Source organism: Mchenga conophoros, linkage group LG3 (genome assembly GCF_057382185.1).
Source record: "Mchenga conophoros isolate Kocher_MC1m ecotype Shallow Benthic linkage group LG3, M_conophoros_male_GT1.1, whole genome shotgun sequence".
In the NCBI taxonomy this organism is placed as follows: Eukaryota; Metazoa; Chordata; class Actinopteri; order Cichliformes; family Cichlidae; genus Mchenga; species Mchenga conophoros.
The window spans coordinates 57,849,430-57,867,739 of NC_140528.1; the positions used below are offsets into that span (position 1 = coordinate 57,849,430).

General features: G+C 41.8%; 1 protein-coding gene across 4 annotated transcripts in view; it reads left to right on the forward strand.

Annotated features, from left to right (window-relative positions):
• The window catches only part of clcn5b (Cl-/H+ antiporter 5b), a 44,081-nt gene that overhangs the window by 12,519 nt on the left and 13,252 nt on the right, over positions 1 to 18,310 (forward strand). For 2 of the 4 annotated variants that reach the window (XM_085264343.1, XM_085264334.1), the window contains exons 3-12: positions 5,575 to 5,747; positions 6,646 to 6,745; positions 8,596 to 8,783; positions 9,196 to 9,318; positions 13,747 to 13,953; positions 14,566 to 14,646; positions 15,818 to 16,052; positions 16,138 to 16,313; positions 16,487 to 16,627; positions 17,179 to 17,365. In XM_085264343.1, the coding sequence (XP_085120469.1) occupies positions 5,575 to 5,747; positions 6,646 to 6,745; positions 8,596 to 8,783; positions 9,196 to 9,318; positions 13,747 to 13,953; positions 14,566 to 14,646; positions 15,818 to 16,052; positions 16,138 to 16,313; positions 16,487 to 16,627; positions 17,179 to 17,365 (1,611 nt within the window). Of the gene's footprint in view, positions 1 to 456; positions 1,178 to 1,226; positions 3,684 to 5,574; positions 5,748 to 6,645; positions 6,746 to 8,595; positions 8,784 to 9,195; positions 9,319 to 13,746; positions 13,954 to 14,565; positions 14,647 to 15,817; positions 16,053 to 16,137; positions 16,314 to 16,486; positions 16,628 to 17,178; positions 17,366 to 18,310 lie in introns of those variants that run through there. The other 2 variants (XM_085264352.1, XM_085264360.1) reach the window with 2 other exon arrangements.

Sequence of the window (18,310 nt, forward strand, 5' to 3'; positions counted from 1 at the left end):
TTCGGGCAGTTTATCCAAAGTTCCAGATGGGTTGAGCGCTTTAAAAATTTTAATCGTGATGACCGCGTTTAAGCCCCGTTAACGCTGACAGGGGTTTTTTGGGGGGGGGGATTTGTTCGGCCGTGTTTGAACTTCTTCTGTGTGGTAAACCCGCAAATCAGTCCGTGCATGATTACATTGTTCCGCCCATCAAAAAGTCTGTCTCGACTGTCGGACTGATGATGGCCAGCTGGAAAATTTTTACATATCGCCCAACCCTAGTGTGTTATGTGTATACACAACAATGGTCTGGACTGGACTGCAAATGAGTAAAAAAAGCAAACAAATGTCCAAAGAAAAAATCGGAAAGACCTTTAGAAAGCCTGAATTTTCAGTGTGGTTGAACCATATCTACTGTAAATACTGTGTATCTCATAGAAATGTGATGGCTGTGTGTAGCAGTGAGATAACTGAATTCTCCTGAGTTCACAGCATTGTTGGCATCACTCGCTTTTAGTTCAGCGTCTCTTAATAGGGTTAAAGTGCAGTTAAAGTCCACGGTTAAGGCTATAAAAGTGTTAACTGGTAGTAATTCATTCGTTCGTTTAGTCGACTTTTATCCCCCCTTTTTAAAAGCACCCCGTCTGAGGTAGAAAAGAGCTTTTTAAATTTCAAATTTCTTTCACGGCTTTTGTTTTGCCTGTAGGTCAGCGGTGCTTATCAGAGCACGAGCTGTTCGGCAATTGATATTCAAGAGGACTGCGTTCACAGAATGAATGGAGAGTAAATGTAACTCACAGCCTGACCCTGTTTCACAGCACTGTGTACCACACAACCTTTCTTCCTGTCAGCTATCAGGGTCCCGCAGCATTCAGGAGGTGAAAGATCTTGTAAACACACGTGATCTCATTTTTACGCAGTAATCTGCCTTCGTCAAGCAGCTACAGCTCACAAACCTTTAAAAACAGCTCAGCAAGTCATTAAAGACTTCCCAGGCAGATTAGCCAGTCATTCACTTCCTTCAACAGCCTTCGGGGCGCTCTGTTGGAGTCCAAAGGAGGGACTGTGGGCAGTTTTCAGTCTGAGTCGTAGCACCGATTGTGGATTTTAAGCTTTGGGAGTTTGAGGGGGGGCTGAGGAGAGATGCACTGGGAGTTCTGGACTAAGAAGCTGGATGAGGAGGATTTGATTGAGAATGGTGAGTTTGTGTCACTGAGAGTGTTTTCCTTTCAGCTCAGATTTTCTTTTTCTTTTCACTGCCAGTGTACTCTGCTCTCACGCTGTCATAAACAAGAAGTGTGCTTTAACAGAGCCGAGAGTTAAATAGTTTCAGCACAATCACTGCAACTACTCGGCAGTCATGTTCAGTGTTTTATCTACTGTCTTCTTTTATACACCAACTGTTTAAATTTGCACTAAATCTTAAAACCTCGACTTTGCTTTGCTTTGTTTTTCTGCTGACATCTTGAACTTTATGGCACCAGAGTTTAATTATTAAGACCATTTACGACCCATCATGCAGTGAGTCATGTGGTTGGCGTGCTGGTGTGTATGTCACTGTAATTGATACAAGACGCAGTCCAAACAATGGTCATGTCTCGGTGTGTGACTGTTTAAGGTCTTTTACACTCAGTCTGAATAAGTGTGTTTGTATTATTGGGTGTCTCTGTCACTTTCATGCCTTCTTTTGGTCTGTTTGAATATCGCGTGTTTCGTCAGTCTTTGGTAATCAGGATCAAGATAGGATTGGATAAATTAGGACGTTTCTGTTTTACAGCATCCAAAACGTACAAAAGTACAACATGTACAATAATGGCTTAAACGAAGCAGAGTAAATGTGTAGTGCAATAAAATAACACAAACTACAAAATGACAAAAATGTCAATAAAATAAAAACTACACAGCACAAAGGCACTCGATTAAATACAAAAAATAAGGTAACTAAAATGTAAATAAAATGCAATAAAACACTTTATCATTACAGAAATTGATATGAAAATCTATAAAAATGTAAATAAAATGTTAAATAATAAAAATGCATTTTAGATGGATGAAAATTTGAATATAAAACAGCATGACTGTCAAATCTAAATAAAATGGATATGGATCTCAAGGAAAAATAAATAAAAATATAAATAAAATATTAAGTAAAGATAAAAAAATATATAAAATTGTTGAAGTCTAAATAAAATACAGTAAATGCAGTAAATAATTAAATATGATAGCTATTGTATGTTGAATAACTTATCTAAAAAGCTAAATGTAATACAACACAGGCGTATTGCAAAGCAAATAGAAATAAGGTGTAAATGCAGTAAGAGTGTGTTTAATGGGGCTTCTGCTGCTTTTTCTTCTTCAGGACTTTGAGCAGGAAGAAGTGTTTGTTTTACAATCTGAATAAAACTGTTGGTGCTGTCAGTGCACATGGAGAAAGGAACAAAACCAAAATGTCTTCACACAGAAACAAATTGTTAACATTTCAGCCTGGGAGAGATCTGAGGATTAGGGCGAGGCCCTGGTTTGCACCACAGTTTGTGTCCAAGGCTGAACACAAGCAGAACAAAGCATAACACACTTCATGATTTTGAAAGTGTGAACTGTCAACAAAGTTGTTTTCTTTATTCTGAGATTTTTTTTTTCACCCAATCACAGTGCCAGGAAAGGAAAACAATTGAACACAGATGTTGCATTTCCACATCGTGTGAAGGACTCCGAGATGGACTTGGAAGCAGGGCGTTGAGCACAATATGACCAAGAACATTATTTATGTTTTGTTTTCACATTAGCAGACCATCACTATCAGGGTCATGGAGGCCTGCGGCCTGTTCCTGCACACAGTGTGCAGTATGGCTAATAAATGGCACGAGGGCGGGTACGATAAACCTTGAACTTGTTGTTGTTGTTGTTTTTTTAAAGATGAGTGATTATTACCACAGGTATGTCACAGGCTTCATTACCCTCAGCTGCCCTCTAACGTTGCAGAAAGGGATGTTTTGCATAACTTGAGACAGTGATGTCTATATCAGCGTTGTCAAACATAAGCCTCGGGGACCAGAATCGGCTTGTAAAGACTCTAATCCGGCCCACCGGACAGCTTTGGATAATGTAACAGAGGGCCTTCATTTTGGACTTTTAAGTGGATTTTCATAGCTTTTAGTGTTTCCTACTGATAAAGACCTCCATTGCCAGTCATACTACAGTAGTGCTGTAAATGTGCCAATGAACAAGGCATTTTGACACCTGCAAGAAGGATTCTTGTCAGGAGTTTATATAAGTTTACAAACGGGGTCTCAAACCAGGCTTCTGGTGATTGGGCAAAACAATCCAGGTTAATACTTAACGACGTAGCTGTGGCTACAACTTTGCCTCTGCATGACAAACTGTGCCTTCTTTTTCCCCTTTATTAATTCACTCACCCATACTGGTGTTCCTCTAAACCATGCTGATACAAATATCAACAGATCAGTTCTGTTAATTCACCCTGTAAAACCAGTCTAACCTGTCAGCTCGGGTGTGTAGAATGTCCCTTTTGTGTTGTCGCATAATAACATTCTGCTGCTGTAGTGTTACAAAACGCAGAAATGTGAAGTAATCCTAAATCAGACCAGCCGTGGCTTCCTGATCACACATCAGAATCACAAGCTGGAATTTCACCACACTGCACTTCATGATCACCTGAGGAGAGCCATCTTCCTAACACTAATGTAAGTTCATGCGTACTGTGGGTTTTCCCCCCCTTAGTTCTCAGGGGTAGTTCTCTCCTCTGCTTTCCCAGTCATTACAATTATATTGCGCTCCGCATTAATACTCAAGTGAAAACACTTTTAATTTCAGCTCAGGCCATTGTTTTGGGCTCATAATAACACAGTTCCTCACTGCGTAAATCTGAAGGTCTCCCTGCGTTGTTTCCTGTTTCCGTTTGGATCTGTTTTTGATTGGTTGCTGTGTCTGGATATGATTGCCTGTAGCGCCGACACTGCCACGTACTCAGGCTCTTTTGTTCTGGAGCTGCTTGAGAGAATAAAGCAGAACTCTATCTCAGAGCCTTGTGTGTCTTTCCCTCAGACTTTCATCAATACAGCATTGTATAGGATTGGTGTTATCAAAATCATAGAAGCAGGCTACAATGCACTTTGCCCACAAAAGAGCAACAGGAAATGTTTTTTTCTTTTTACCCTTTTTCTTTGCTTTGTAATAAGACTCAGCAGTGGGGTTACCAGTCTTAGCATTTAGGCCTATGTGTGTCTGTGTGTTATTTTATACAGCAGTCAGATTTTGCTTGAGAGAAGGAGGAACTCATTTTGCTGCTGTTGACACATTCATCTTTGAAAAACAAGTGTTATTTCTGTAAGAAAGACATTTCTGTCACTCTCAAGCTTAAATGCTGTGAAGACTTTAATATATGTGAAATACTTAAGATTTTTTGTGGTACTTTTCAAATTTGTGTTTTTTAAATGTAATATTTTTACTGTCTCCCAGGGTTTTAGCTGTCTTTGATCCAACACAGCTGATTTAAATTGCTACATTGCTACATTTAGGCCTGAATTATGCTTTAGCAGGAAATCTTACATTGTAACTTATGACGTAACCAGAAAGTCCTTTTAACCTTATGCCGTAACTTGACATGCTCCTTACAAGAAATGTAACTATACTACGACTTGAATGATCCAGAAGGTTGCAATGTAGGATTAAATCAGGTTTCAGGGTCACACAGGCATAGAGACCAGCTGACAACCTCCCAGCAGCCGCATGTCACTGAGGAAAATGTGTGATCCCTGGTTGGTTGACAAGTGGTAGCTGGAGGTTGCTTGATGTCGATAAGTGAATCAGTTGCAAAGAGGTTTGCAGTGCTGCACTGAAAAAACTCCTTGAAGTTGCTTTGATCACAAAGCAGGTTGCCAGCGGTCGCCTGTAATTTGCCTAGAAGATGCTGACTTGTCTGCAAACACTCACTAACTGCTCACCAAGCTTTAGTGAAACAGTGGAAAGTGTGAAAAACAAGCTTATTTCTGACAGTGTAAGACAAACAAGGATTGTTTTGAACAGTTATTCATGCAAAGCTGCTCTGTTGGACTACGTGAATAAACATGTAGAGTCAGAATGAATGCAGAAGGTCCCCGGGAAAAGAATTGAGCGATAGTTTGTGTCTGTGTATTTCAAGTTACACCAACTCGGCACAATGGTGATGGCACATGTTTCTGAACAGCTTTTCTCTGCTTGTATATCAGAAACCTGAATTTCTACTCTTAGATTTACTGCAATTTGTGCTCCTAATGAGATAAACCTGTGGTCTTTCCTCTTCCTCCATCCTCAGGGCAGACCTATACTGATGTGCATTTAAATTGAGTTTCTCTGCTCAGTAAATGAAGCTAACACTGGTTATTCTAGACGAGTAAAGCTTTCTAATAAATCTTCAAATGTCTTGAATCTTGCAGTCCTGCTGATGTTGTGACAGCTAAAGCGGAAAGGTTATATTCTGTAAACATCAGTCTGTGGTCCCATCATTGCCTCATTGCAGGAAGTGCTGAAGCGACAGGTGTTTGAATGTGACTTCATTGCTCCGTCTCAAATGTACCTTCTGTTCCTTGCTTTCAGGAGTTTACGAGGAGAGTAACGGCACCAGCAGAACAGCCGGTATGAACGGTAACGGCCCCAGCAGGCTTGTTGACCCCCTGGAGGATCCGCTGCCTGGAGTGGGCACCTATGAAGACTTCAACACCATCGACTGGGTCAGAGAGAAGAGCAAAGACCGGGACAGGCACAGGGAGGTAAGGAGGAAGGATGTTTTTGGGGGGAGTTAGATGAATTTCGCTATCATACCTATAACAAGATGAGGAATTTACTCTCTGGGTGCCAAAGCAAGCGTCAGTTCAAGGTCAATTTTCTTTTGGTAGATCTGGGTCCGTCAAATGGTGTCCAAATCAAAAATACAAATGATTACTGCTTCGTTTCCTCGTGTTTGGTGCGTCACTGTTCGTTGCCTCAGTGAGTCATCTTCAGATCACTTATAAGTGGTCCACAAAGCTCCCGAACAACTACTTACTCAGTCCTCTAAGTGATGCTATTGGGGATCTATTTTGTCATCTTTGCACTCTCCCCATGAAGTTGTTTGACAGATATGTTCATATGCCTGCTTACATTAGCAAACTCCTGCATCCATGGGTTTGGTGTTGGTTCATCGAGGTGCTCTGATCAAAGCTCTTATTGGTTCCTGGTCCTAGACTGAAAACTAAAGAAGGCTTTGTGTTTGAGTTTGCGGCTTCTAAACTTACATTAAATGCACTACAATGTCATTTGATACCTGTGGACTGGATTTATTTATTTTTTAAATTTGTTTATGATTGTGAATCACTTTGATCTCGATCTGTTGCTTGTTTTATTTAGCATTATGTGGGTTGTTTATGTATCGCCACACTTTTTAGAGTAGAAACAGGGACGATGGAGGTTATGTGCAGATGTAGCTTGGACTTGACGCCTTATTACATGAGCCGTCAATACAGCAGCACATGAGATAAATGTACTTAAATATAACTCGTCACTTTTTGTCTTGACCAGCTGTATATTTTCAGAGGTCTCAGCGTCATTCAAATGACTTTAATGTCATGTTTTTAGGATACGGAAGAAATTTTTCACTTTCTCATTTCTTTCATTTCTCCGTTCATCCAGATCACCAATAAGAGCAGACAGTCCACTGTGGCCCTGCTGCACAGCATCAGTGATGCCTTCTCAGGGTGGCTGCTCATGCTGCTGGTGGGACTCATGTCAGGTACTCCACACACTCATCCCCACACATACATTTATTAATGCTTTATTACCACAGTTGTCTTCAATAACAGGTAGACACAATCATAAGGAAGGAAAAGCAAACTAACTCCAGATGCTGTGAATTGAAAAACACACTGCAGCATAAAGTATGCAAATTCTTTATACGCTGCCGTTTTGAATTGGGTGTCTCGCACATAAATTGTCCCTCTTAAGTGCAGCAGCTCAAATTCTGAGTGGTTATTGAAATGTTATCATATCTTTGCTGAATTTGGGACCTCAGGTCCTGAGCAGTAGGGAGACAAAGTTAAAGAGGCAAGGCTGAGATGCTTTGGGCTTGTCCAGATGAAGGATAGTGGATATACTGGACAAAGGATATTAAAGATGGGGATCAGTAATTAGAAGTGAAGGAGGACATGCAGATGGTTTGTGTTACACAGAAGGATGGCGGGGATTGGGTGAGATGGAGGTAGATTATCTGCTGTGGCAACAGACTTTAGGGCACTGCTCTTAAAAACACAGTTATTTAACTGATCTTCCCAGGCTTTCAAGCTTCTGAAGCACTTTGATGGAAAGCGTTCGTACTTGCTCAGACTTTTTCTCTTGTTTCATTGCTGCCTGCATCAGCTGAACTTTATATCCCATGGGTTGACAGAAAACGGGTTTAGAGCCGCGACGTAGCACGAGCACAGCACTGAACATATGCGGGGCGGCACCTATCTAAAGGAAATGAATGTTAGCAATGTTGGTTAAAAATCTTTTTGTTGACCCTTTGGGTTGTAAACTTGTTCAGATTACACTGATCCACTTCTCTGACATTTGGTCGCACTCAGATATGCATAATAAAAATAATAAACGTTATCTATATAGCACCTATAAAAACAGAACTCGGAGTTATGCAGAGTACTCGGAGGCTAAATTCAAACAACCATAAAAGTCGAGATTGTTAAAACAATAAAGGGAAAATGTAAGGCGCAAACCAGGCAATCACAATAAATTGTGTGATTCCATGGAAAAGCACAGCGTTCTTCAGGCCCTGTGCAATAACGTGAGCGTATCTAATAAAACAAAACTGTGCAAAGTTTGACTAATGTCTATGACATGGGGACCTGGATATTTTATGTTTTCTCATGATTCACTGGAGGAAACTTCAATAATCTGTATTTTGTGTAAATTGTACCATCATGTGGGTGAGACGTATCAGTCAAAATAAAATTCTCCTCACTTACATTTTAATACCAGGCTTATCTTCTAGCCCAGATTTGTTCTGTCTCAAAAACTCGTTTTAAAACTCATCATTGTAGCTTATCTCAGTGAAAATGGAGAGCACTGTTACTTCTGTTCCCTTGCTACTGCTAAGACCTCAAGCAAGGGAACAGAAATAATAACGTAGACAAGTTAAGGCGGTAACCGGACAATAAAAGGCTGTAAAAGACAGCATTACTTGTATTGAGAGGACAGAATACAAGTCTATATAAAGTGAGTTTAAGATGAACTTTAAAGGAAGTCAAGGATTTGGCCTCATCTCCTCAGGCCGTTTGTTCCGAAGAAGAGGAGCACGATCTGTTTTAGACTTGAAACAAATGGAGAGTCTGCTGAAGCCAGTGTTTCCACAGTGTGTCTTTCTCGTGTCCTCCCCTAACCCTCCAACTGGCCACAGCAGATGGCTGCTCCTCCCTGAGCCTGGTTCTGCCAGAGGTTTGTTCCTGTCAAAAGGGAGTTTTTCCTTCCCACTGTCACCGAGTGCTTACTCATAGGGGGAGCTGTCTGATTGTTGGGGGTTCTCTCTATTATTTTAGGGTCTTTATCTTACAGATTTTTCTTTCTTGTTGTCTTTCTTCTCAACTTTTTCAGGTGCTCTAGCCGGCGGCATCGACATCTCAGCCCACTGGATGACGGACGTGAAGGGAGGGTTGTGTCTCCGAGGCTTCTGGTTCAACCACGAGCACTGCTGCTGGTTGTCTAACGAGACCACGTTCCAGGAGAGGGACCGGTGTCCACAGTGGCAGAGCTGGGCTGAGCTCATAACAGGAAAGTCAGAGGTAGGAGAAGATTTTAAAACTTTCTGCTGATTTTGATGTGTGCAATTTCTAGTTGGTAGCAGTTGTTATTCTCAGAATTGTTTTTGAGGGATTTTCTTGGCTCCAAATGTGTGAATGAAGTGTAATCCCAAGCCTTGAGTTTGAGATTTGTTGACTGTTCCTCAGGCTTCAGTGCTGCTATGGCTCCATCTACTGGTTGAAAACTGTCATGGTGCAAAATCTAAACCACTGTGACTTCAGGATTTCCACAAAACGAATCCCTGCTTAGTTATTTATGTTATGTTTATTTATTCATTTTTCAGAAATCATTTGTCTGTGTGTGTGTGTGTGTGTGTGTGTGTGTGTGTGTGTGTGTGTGTGTGTGTGTGTGTGTGTGTGTGTGTGTGTGTGCGTGCTATTTGTGCCTCTGCAGGGTCCCTTTGCCTACATCATGAACTACCTGATGTACATATTTTGGGCTCTGATGTTCTCCTTCTTGGCTGTCATACTGGTCAGAGCCTTTGCTCCGTACGCATGCGGATCAGGAATACCAGAGGTAAGGCTGCACTCTAAACAATAATGGTAAACCATCACAGTTTTTAACTGACTCGTTATATTAATGGTTTAAATCACTTTTTTCCCACTTTATGTTGTTGCTTTTATTTCATCTCTTATTTAGTTCATAGGCCACTTACAGCCTGTTTTGACATCAGGAATAGTTGGACCACTAAGACTGTTAGATAATTAACTATAGAGGCAAAAAACACCTTCAGGAGATTCTCTTCTCTTTCACTATAAAGAAAATTCTAAAAATTTAAAAATGTAACCTAAAAATGTCATATTTAATAAATCTTTAACATATAAATGTAAAGAAAAGCAAGCCATATAACAGCTCTGTTTTTCCACACTGCTGTAATAAACCAGTGAAATCCGTCACCCACAGCTCCTTAATCTGACACAGATTTGTAAAATTACAGAAAGGTAGAGGGAGCTTGTTACCCAAACTTTGAACTGACTGTTTCAATGACATTTAAAAAGAAGAAAATGTTTTGTACCCAGTGTTTTTTCTTTTTCTTTTTTTCTTAAACAAAGAACAAACACAGTTTCTTTGGTTCATTGACGGCAGCAATCCCTTAAGTATTGTCCCCAGCCCTCTTGTGGGCCTTTTAGGTACTGCAGTCAATTCAATATCATTAAAATAATTTGGGATTGGTTCCAAAATCAGTTTTTTCTATTGAAATGTTCTTTTAAAATCCCAGAAGATTTTTTTTTAATTTAGATTTTGTAATAAATGTAAAAATGAAGACCGTTCAAACCGTTGGCTCAGAATTGTGAGGATTTGATATCCATGATCAGGGGTTGGCAACCTTTCTGATGACGAGTGCCATTTAAAATTTCCTCAGAGGTCAGTGTGCCATATGATTGCATTAGCAATAAATTTAATAACGCTCTATATTAACAGTTACACACTATATAGAACCACTTCATACAATTATATTTGTTCGCAGATGTTGGCAGCTATCAGCGAATAGTTATCAGCTATTTTGAAACAAAAAAAAAAAAGACTTTTTATCCATAACAGCAAATGGACTGTACAACAGAAAATACAAATGCTATTTATAGTCTCCTCACAACAATGATAAGAAAAATAAACTAAGCCAATATGGCATGTTTGATAATACAGAGACACACATGTTAATATGATCTCTGGTCTCCCACTCAGAGACACAGGTCTCCGAGTGTCCAGCATTCAGACGGCTACCTGAGGAGAAAATCTGCTCACACAGATATGTGGAGTCAAATACTGTCAATAAGGCCTCTGCAATGTTCTGAAGACAGTTAAACTTGTCAGGTAGTGATGTCCAGCAGGTGAAAATGCAGCTCCATGAACACGCACAGCTGTGGATTCCAGCTGCTTCCATGTTGCATTAACTGGCATTAACTCAGCCAGTTAATGTGAGACAAATCTAGCTGCTCATTAAAGATTTCTGGTTTGATCAGAAAATAAAGCATTGGTCCAAACACCTGAAAGTCCCAAACATGCATTGTGTCTCGAGTCTACGGATGCATCCGTGTATCTCCGTGGTGCTGATGCTGTGCTGAGCGGACAGCTCCTGAAGCTTTTGAAGTGTCGGAATGTGGAAAGCTAACAACGTCCCTCTCACCAGTAGGCAAAGTTATTTTTAGCCAATTACAAGTTGAATCTGGTAGTTGGGGTTGTTAGCTAAGATACCGTCATTAAGAAGCGGCACAACTAATGTGTCTATGCGAGCTGATTTGCGATGTGCACCGCTGGCGTGGCCATTTATTTTTTGATGCACCCTCTCAGATTAATTCACTGCGTGTCGTGCCCAGGAATGGACTGGGACAAAAAATCAGCCTCTGGCATTTTGACTACAGACCGGCCCACCAGGTATTAAAGCCATAAAGCCTTTGAATGAAAACAAATGCTGTTGTGATAGTGATGTACACAGTCTTGTTGGTATATGTATGATTTCTATACATTTTACATCAGATAAAAACTTTGGTTGTAAGCTTCAGATAATTATTTAATAACAGCCAGACATTTCAAAATGAGAATAAGAAAGAAAAGTATTTCTTTGTGCCCCCTTTCCCTGTTAATGCCCTACCTGCCCCCCTGGCAACACTTTGCTAGACCCGCCCCTGCACAGTTACCAGCTGTCAGCTACGTAAAAAAAGGATCCTGGTGTTATTTGTCTCTCAGAAACGGTTCATAACTTCACTTCAACTCATCCATGTTAACTAAAAGGTAAACCTGTTTCTCCATCACCTGTTCAGCTCTGATGATCCAGTAAGGACATCTCCTGGTTTTATCTTCATGTTTCCCTCTCACCACATATCCAAACCGACATCATGACCAGCAGCTTTACAGCTGTGGCTCCAGCAAACATCAGCTGATAATAGAAATTAATATTAAATAAATTCTAACAACAGCTGATCAAGCTTAAACGTGCTGCTGTTGTTTAACGCGACATCCGCTGGTTTCCTCTTTCTGGCGCAAAGTGGGCGATAAACAAACGAGAGAGAAAAGCCGATCAGCTGATCATTGATCAGTGTCATGATTGAAGTAGCAACAGGAGAGAGAGGGTGAGAGGATGAGAGAAGAAGAGGCAGCTGCAGCGTAAAGACGCAGAATAAATCCAGCTGTGTGTCTTTTTCATTGTAGCTGAAGTACGGGACAAACTGTTCCTTTTCAGCTCAACACGAAACGCGTAATAATTTCTCTGAATGCAGGACGATTCTGTCTTTTTACGGGACGGTTGGAAACTCTGCTAACTAAAGTTCAACATCAGTAACATCAAAGCACCCACCCAGCTGTATAGAAACTCTGTCATGCTAGCTAGTACGCAGTACGAGTTATTGTAACTGACTGTAAAAAGTCAGCACAACGAAAATAAACTCCACCTAAACTTTGTTTGTATCATCTGACCCAGATAGACTGCAGGTCATAACTTCTTACCTGAACTTCAGTTCACCTGACACTCGGACCGGCAGCTGCCTCAGGTCTCTCCTCCTCCTGCCTCCCCTTTCTCTCATCCACCTGCTGGCCTCCACCACTTGCTAATGTTACTGAATCTGAGGAAGCTCCACCACAGCCACCACCAAACAACTAAGTTATTTTTACACACCGGCCAGCATCTGACCAATCCACCACCTTTCATTGTTTATACCGTTACAAAAAAATAAAAAATAAAATAAAAAATCATCAGGCCACCGAGCAAATGCCCGATGGCCAGTCCAGCTATGGTCGTGCCATCAGTTAACCCTTCGCGTGCCCAGGGTTGCCGACCCCTAATCTACCATGATGGCTAAAAGTTTTGGCAGCGGCACTGGTTTTGGGTTTCATAACTTTACAGTTTCATGTTTCAGAATTTAGTTTTTCACGTTTCTGTTCTAGTGAAGAACAAGTACGAGTATTTCATAAGCTTCAAAGTGGTTTATAGTCAAATAAGTCAAACTTATGCAGGGAGTTGGTGTTTCCAGTGTTGACCCATCTTGATGACAGTCCACTGCAGCCTTAGAAGCCTCACTGGGCTCCTGCTTGCCCACCTGCTTTTTAAAAAGAGGCCATGCTGAAGACTTGAGGCACTGATTAAGCAGACATCACTCAGGATTTGGCCCAGAAGAGAAGCGAACTACAGAAGAAGGGTCAAAACTGTTAACACTGACTCTTTGCATAAATTTGATTTATTTGCCACTAAAAGTCTTTGAAACCTATGAAATGCTTTTCAGTGGTTAAAGTGGGAGCTGTCATGTTGGGGTGGTGCAGCATGAGAACAAGAATTACTTAGACGCTTCATTCATAAACACATCAACAACAACAACAACAAAGAAGAGTTGCTCGTTAATGCTGCTCCTGTTCAGTTGTAGGAAACTTAGTATATTCACGTACTTAGAGTGTTTTTCTTTTTAATTTTAATAAACACCAGGTCAACTAGTTCTGCTTCTCCTGTTCCCTGTTCTTCCCGTCCATCTGCCTTTGTTTACTCTCCTGTTCGCTCCGTTTCTTTCATTCTTCATTTCTGAGGAGGTGAAAAGCCAAAGATTTGCTTACACTCTGGAAAGCCAAACATTTTCTCACTGGATTCGTCCATTCTAGAAAAAAACGAAAACAAAAATACACCAGCTTCCTCCAAATCCAAATATTATCCTGCTCACTACTCCTCTCAGTTGAAGAACTGTTTAATTTTGTGGAACTTGAATCGTTTTCTCCCAACACTCTCGTTTCTCAAAGGTCAGCAGGGCCACGCACGAGAGATTAACCACTTATTTGAAAGAAAAATATCAAAACGCAAACCTCATTTCTCTCCTTGGGCCCTCCTTCTGTGTTTACACTCGCTTTCTTGTGGTTATACACTCAGACAGGCGTATCTAAACTGAACCCTCCCTAACATAAACATATCCTCATCTTCTCCTTGCACATGCAAACAAACCCACCCACTCTCACCTCCGTCTTCCTCAGATTAAAACCATCCTCAGTGGCTTCATCATCCGGGGCTACCTGGGGAAGTGGACCCTGATCATCAAGACCATCACCCTGGTCTTAGCCGTCTCCTCCGGGCTCAGTTTAGGGAAGGAAGGCCCTCTGGTCCACGTCGCCTGCTGCTGTGCTAATATACTCTGTCACCTGTTCACCAAGTACCGCAAGAATGAGGCCAAGAGGCGAGAGGTAAGCAGGGGTGACGCCGGTGTTGTTGGAGGAGTTATTGCGGGTTTTTGGGGAAACTTGACAGGAAAGACGGTCATCAAGAAAAAAAACCGTACAAGCAAAATATTGCAATAGCTAAAGACCAATAGTACAAGGCTGTTGACCTTTTACATTTATGCAGATAAATTGATCTGTTACATGAAAGTCCAACTTGGAAATGATATTTTAAACCACACTGGTTAATCATGCAAGTCTTAAATTGGAAGCAGACCTCAAAACAGGAGCTTTTTATATAACCTGGCAACTCACACCTGATAATTTTGGATGGGTAAATGGAATTAAGGAGATCTCTCAATGAGAGAAAAATAATGTGACTGTCCAGAATATCTACTCTCTTTGCAGAAATATATTTTTCACATATTCTCTAGTTTAGATTAAATTGATGGAAAAGACAAAGTTTCTGATTGAAGCTTTAAATTTTTCACATAAATGGGAACAGCAGTGCTTTTCCTGTACTGCCGTTATCCCTTTAATCTGCACGTGATCAAGTTTGACGGGCTTGATCACTTGATTGTTTTGTTGGGCAAGACAGTTGGTACAGTCTCTCCCTTTTTTTCTTGTCTCTACATGTAGGTGTTATCAGCGGCAGCAGCAGTGGGCGTGTCAGTGGCTTTTGGAGCTCCTATTGGAGGAGTCCTGTTCAGTCTGGAGGAGGTGGGTAGAGCTTATGATGCGTTTTCCACTGTTTTCTATCATTTGTCTGCAGATTCTCTGTATCTGTATTTCTGTGTCAGAACAACACCTGCAGTGCCGGCTGTTTTATTACTCCACAAATACCTGATTTGAATTGGGTTTTTAATTGCTTTCCACTTCCTGTGTAATTTTTTCGTACTGGTACGAGCACAGCGCTGGCAACAAGCTGGGACATAATAAATATGAGAAATTATTTGCAGTCTTACTTTGGGAAGCGAATGCATTTTTGGCAGCTGTCAAATCCATCTTGGGTAGAAACATGCTGAAGAGTTTCTGGAATAAGGAAACTGGCACTTTGATCACCTCATGGGGTTTCCCCAAAACAGGGAACATGACCAGTGTCTTTATAGAGCCGGCCTGGCCGTGCACTGAACTGTCTTGTAGCACCTTGGTTCCTGGAGGAACGTTGTTTCGCCTCACTGTGTATTTTTAAACTGTATATGGTTGAAGTGACAATAAAGTTGAACTTGAACTTTGAACTTGATGAACCACGGTTAGTTTATAATATGAGATAATGTAATGAAAACTATTAGGTCAGTGTTGGTCTCACAAAATAGAGGAAAGGCCAATACTTGAGCATTTTGTTAATTAAAAAAATACTTGGAGTTTAATTGCCCATGCTGTTTTCTTTATTGGCTCTTTCTATCGCCCCACTCAGAGATCCCATCTCAAATAAAGAGTTGCTTAAGTCTGCTATGCTTATTAGACTTTCCAAGAGTTTTTAATTTCATTTAGTTTAAAATTGTTATTTTTGATTCAGTTGTGTCTAATTTGGTTTCCAGAGCTTGCTTTGTTTTTATTGTTTAAAGATGTTTAAAGATGAGTGAGATATTTGAGTCTCGCATAAACAGAAGCAGTAAAAGTTTTCTTGGGATGGTTGTTTTGACAATCTGAGCAAAATTGGAAAAAGACAACACTTTAAAAACGAGGAGAATAATGTCTTATTTTGTTTTAGTTCGTTTTGTAAATACAATTTTTGGTTGAGCCTAGTTTTTATATCTTTGTGTTTTCCATTCAGTCCAGTTGTAGTTATTTTGTTTAGGTTTGGGGTGAGGTGTAGTGAGGTGTAGTGAGCTCCGGCTTTGCCTCTCTCTCATCAATAAATGTCTCTGTCCGCCTCTCTCTCCTCCAGGTGAGCTACTACTTCCCCCTGAAGACTCTGTGGCGTTCGTTCTTCGCCGCTCTGGTGGCGGCCTTCACCCTGCGCTCCATCAACCCGTTTGGGAACAGCCGCCTGGTGCTCTTCTATGTGGAGTTTCACACGCCGTGGCACCTGGTGGAGCTGGCCCCTTTCATCCTGCTGGGGATCTTTGGAGGCCTTTGGGGGGCGCTGTTCATCAAGGCTAACATTGCCTGGTGCAGGCTTCGTGAGTAGCGGTGACATATCTGTGACGTATTTTTCTTTCCTTTGTGTCTCCAACCCATAAATTAACTTCTCCACACACCTCACAGGTAAAACCACTTGTCTGGGTCACTACCCCGTCATCGAGGTGCTGGTGGTCGCCGCGCTGACCGCCTTGCTCGCCTACCCCAACAGTTACACCAGGATGAGCGGATCCGAGCTCATCTCGGAGCTCTTCAACGACTGCTCCCTGCTCGACTCGTCTCAGCTGTGCGGCTACAAACAGGTCAGCCGATAAATCGCTGCATCAGGATACTGCAGTTTTTCACGTGATTATTTAACCTTGCTGAGCTATCTAATATATCTTTATATATATTTCTTGTTCTTCTCTCTCGCTGCTTCCTTTCCCCCTCTTTCTGTCTCCATGCGTATCTTTCTTCTCCTCACTCGTGCTCGCAGCCAGCCAACACGTCAGACACAGGTGTAGATAACAGCCTCGCTGACCGGCCAGCGGGACCGGGCCTTTACACGGCGCTGTGGCAGCTGGCCCTGGCCTTGGTCTTCAAGATGATGATCACTGTTATTACATTTGGCATGAAGGTTTGTGAAGAGACACTCAGCGGTCCGCTTTGAACTCCTCATCAATGAGACATTTATTGTTATTCTCCCCGTGGTGTAACATTGCATGTAAAAAGCCTACAAAGGCAGCTGCCTTTAATATATCTGAAGCCACATTTGATCAAGTTTCCAGCGTTCATTCACTCGTGTTACCCATTTGGGAATTTCGATGGATGAAGTAAGTGATTCTGTAAATGGTTTTCTGCGATTCATATGCGATGTGAATCCCCGTCATGTGGCTCGCTGAGGAAAGAAATGAATATTGTTTTCTAGAAAACGCAAAAGTCCCTTTGGTAACGAAGCTAAAATGAATTGGCTGAAAATGCCTGTGGAAATGTTTTAATTAGAGACAATCTTGTCTGAGATGGTGATGTGCATCATGAGGTTCTCTGATGGGGAAAAGTTGGGAACATAACCAGCATCTGGGAGGGAAGGCCCTCTTTTTGACTTATTGGATTAAAAGCTAACGCAAACTGAACTGTTAGATGCACAGAGGTCTGGATGGATATTTTTAACTGGTTCTGTCCGTGCAGGTTCCCTCTGGTCTCTTCATTCCCAGCATGGCAGTTGGAGCCATAGCTGGCAGGCTGCTCGGCGTTGGCATGGAACAGCTGGCCTACTACAACCACGACTCGGTTATCTTTAAAGGGTGGTGCTCTCAGGGGGCAGACTGCATCACGCCGGGGCTTTACGCCATGGTTGGAGCTGCCGCTTGTTTAGGTGAGACATGGATGTCTGTTTCCTGAGTGTTTGCTTGATTTAAACCACTGTGTGGTTGGGTGGAGGGTGAGAAGGGTGTCGTCGGGAGGATTGAGAAGTGACAGAAGATACTGGACAGAAAAGCGTAAAGCAAGAGTGGCGGTGAAGTCTCAGAGGCTGTTTGGGTTTAGATTTAGGCTGTTTCGTAGTAATATGCTAAACATGCTCTTCTACCAACATCCTGAGTCTGACATGGAAATGTTTTAGGATATATAGAAAGCAGCTGGATGTGAGAAGGCTGAAGGACTCCTTGGTCCACACCAGAGGAAGCCATTCCATGAATCTTTGTGTATGACTTTATCTATCCAGTTTATTATGGTCTGTAAATGATTCGAGGTGCCTGACATTGCAAACAGTCACTTAAAGGAGCTTTACATTTTAATTTAAATCCACCCTTCAGTCTATCCATCCATTGTCCTTCCACTTGTCTCCTGAAGTCGGGTCACAGCGGCAGCAAGCTAAAATTTCCAGTTCCTCCTGAGGGATCCCAAGTTGTTCCCAGACCAGACAAGATATGGGTTTACCCCCCGATCTCGTCTCAGTTACGCATGCGCTGAAAACATCCAAAGGAGACATCCTTACCAGAGCCTCAATCCGCTTCAACCAGCTCCTTTCAACAAGTAGTAGTAGTGGTTCTCCTCTGAGATCCCTCTGGATGTCTGAACTCCTCACCCTGCCTCTAAAGTTGGCCCCAGCCACAGCAAGGAAGAAACTAATTTCAGCCACTTGTATTCACAAGTTTTCTCTTTTGCTCATTATCCGTAATTCATGACCATAGGTGATGGTTGGGGCATAGATGAAAGCTTCACGAAAGACTCGGCTCACTCTTCATCGCGACAAACAAGTTCATTGCACCAGTCCGCCCGTCCAACTGACACTCCTCCGTCACATTACTCATGAATAAGA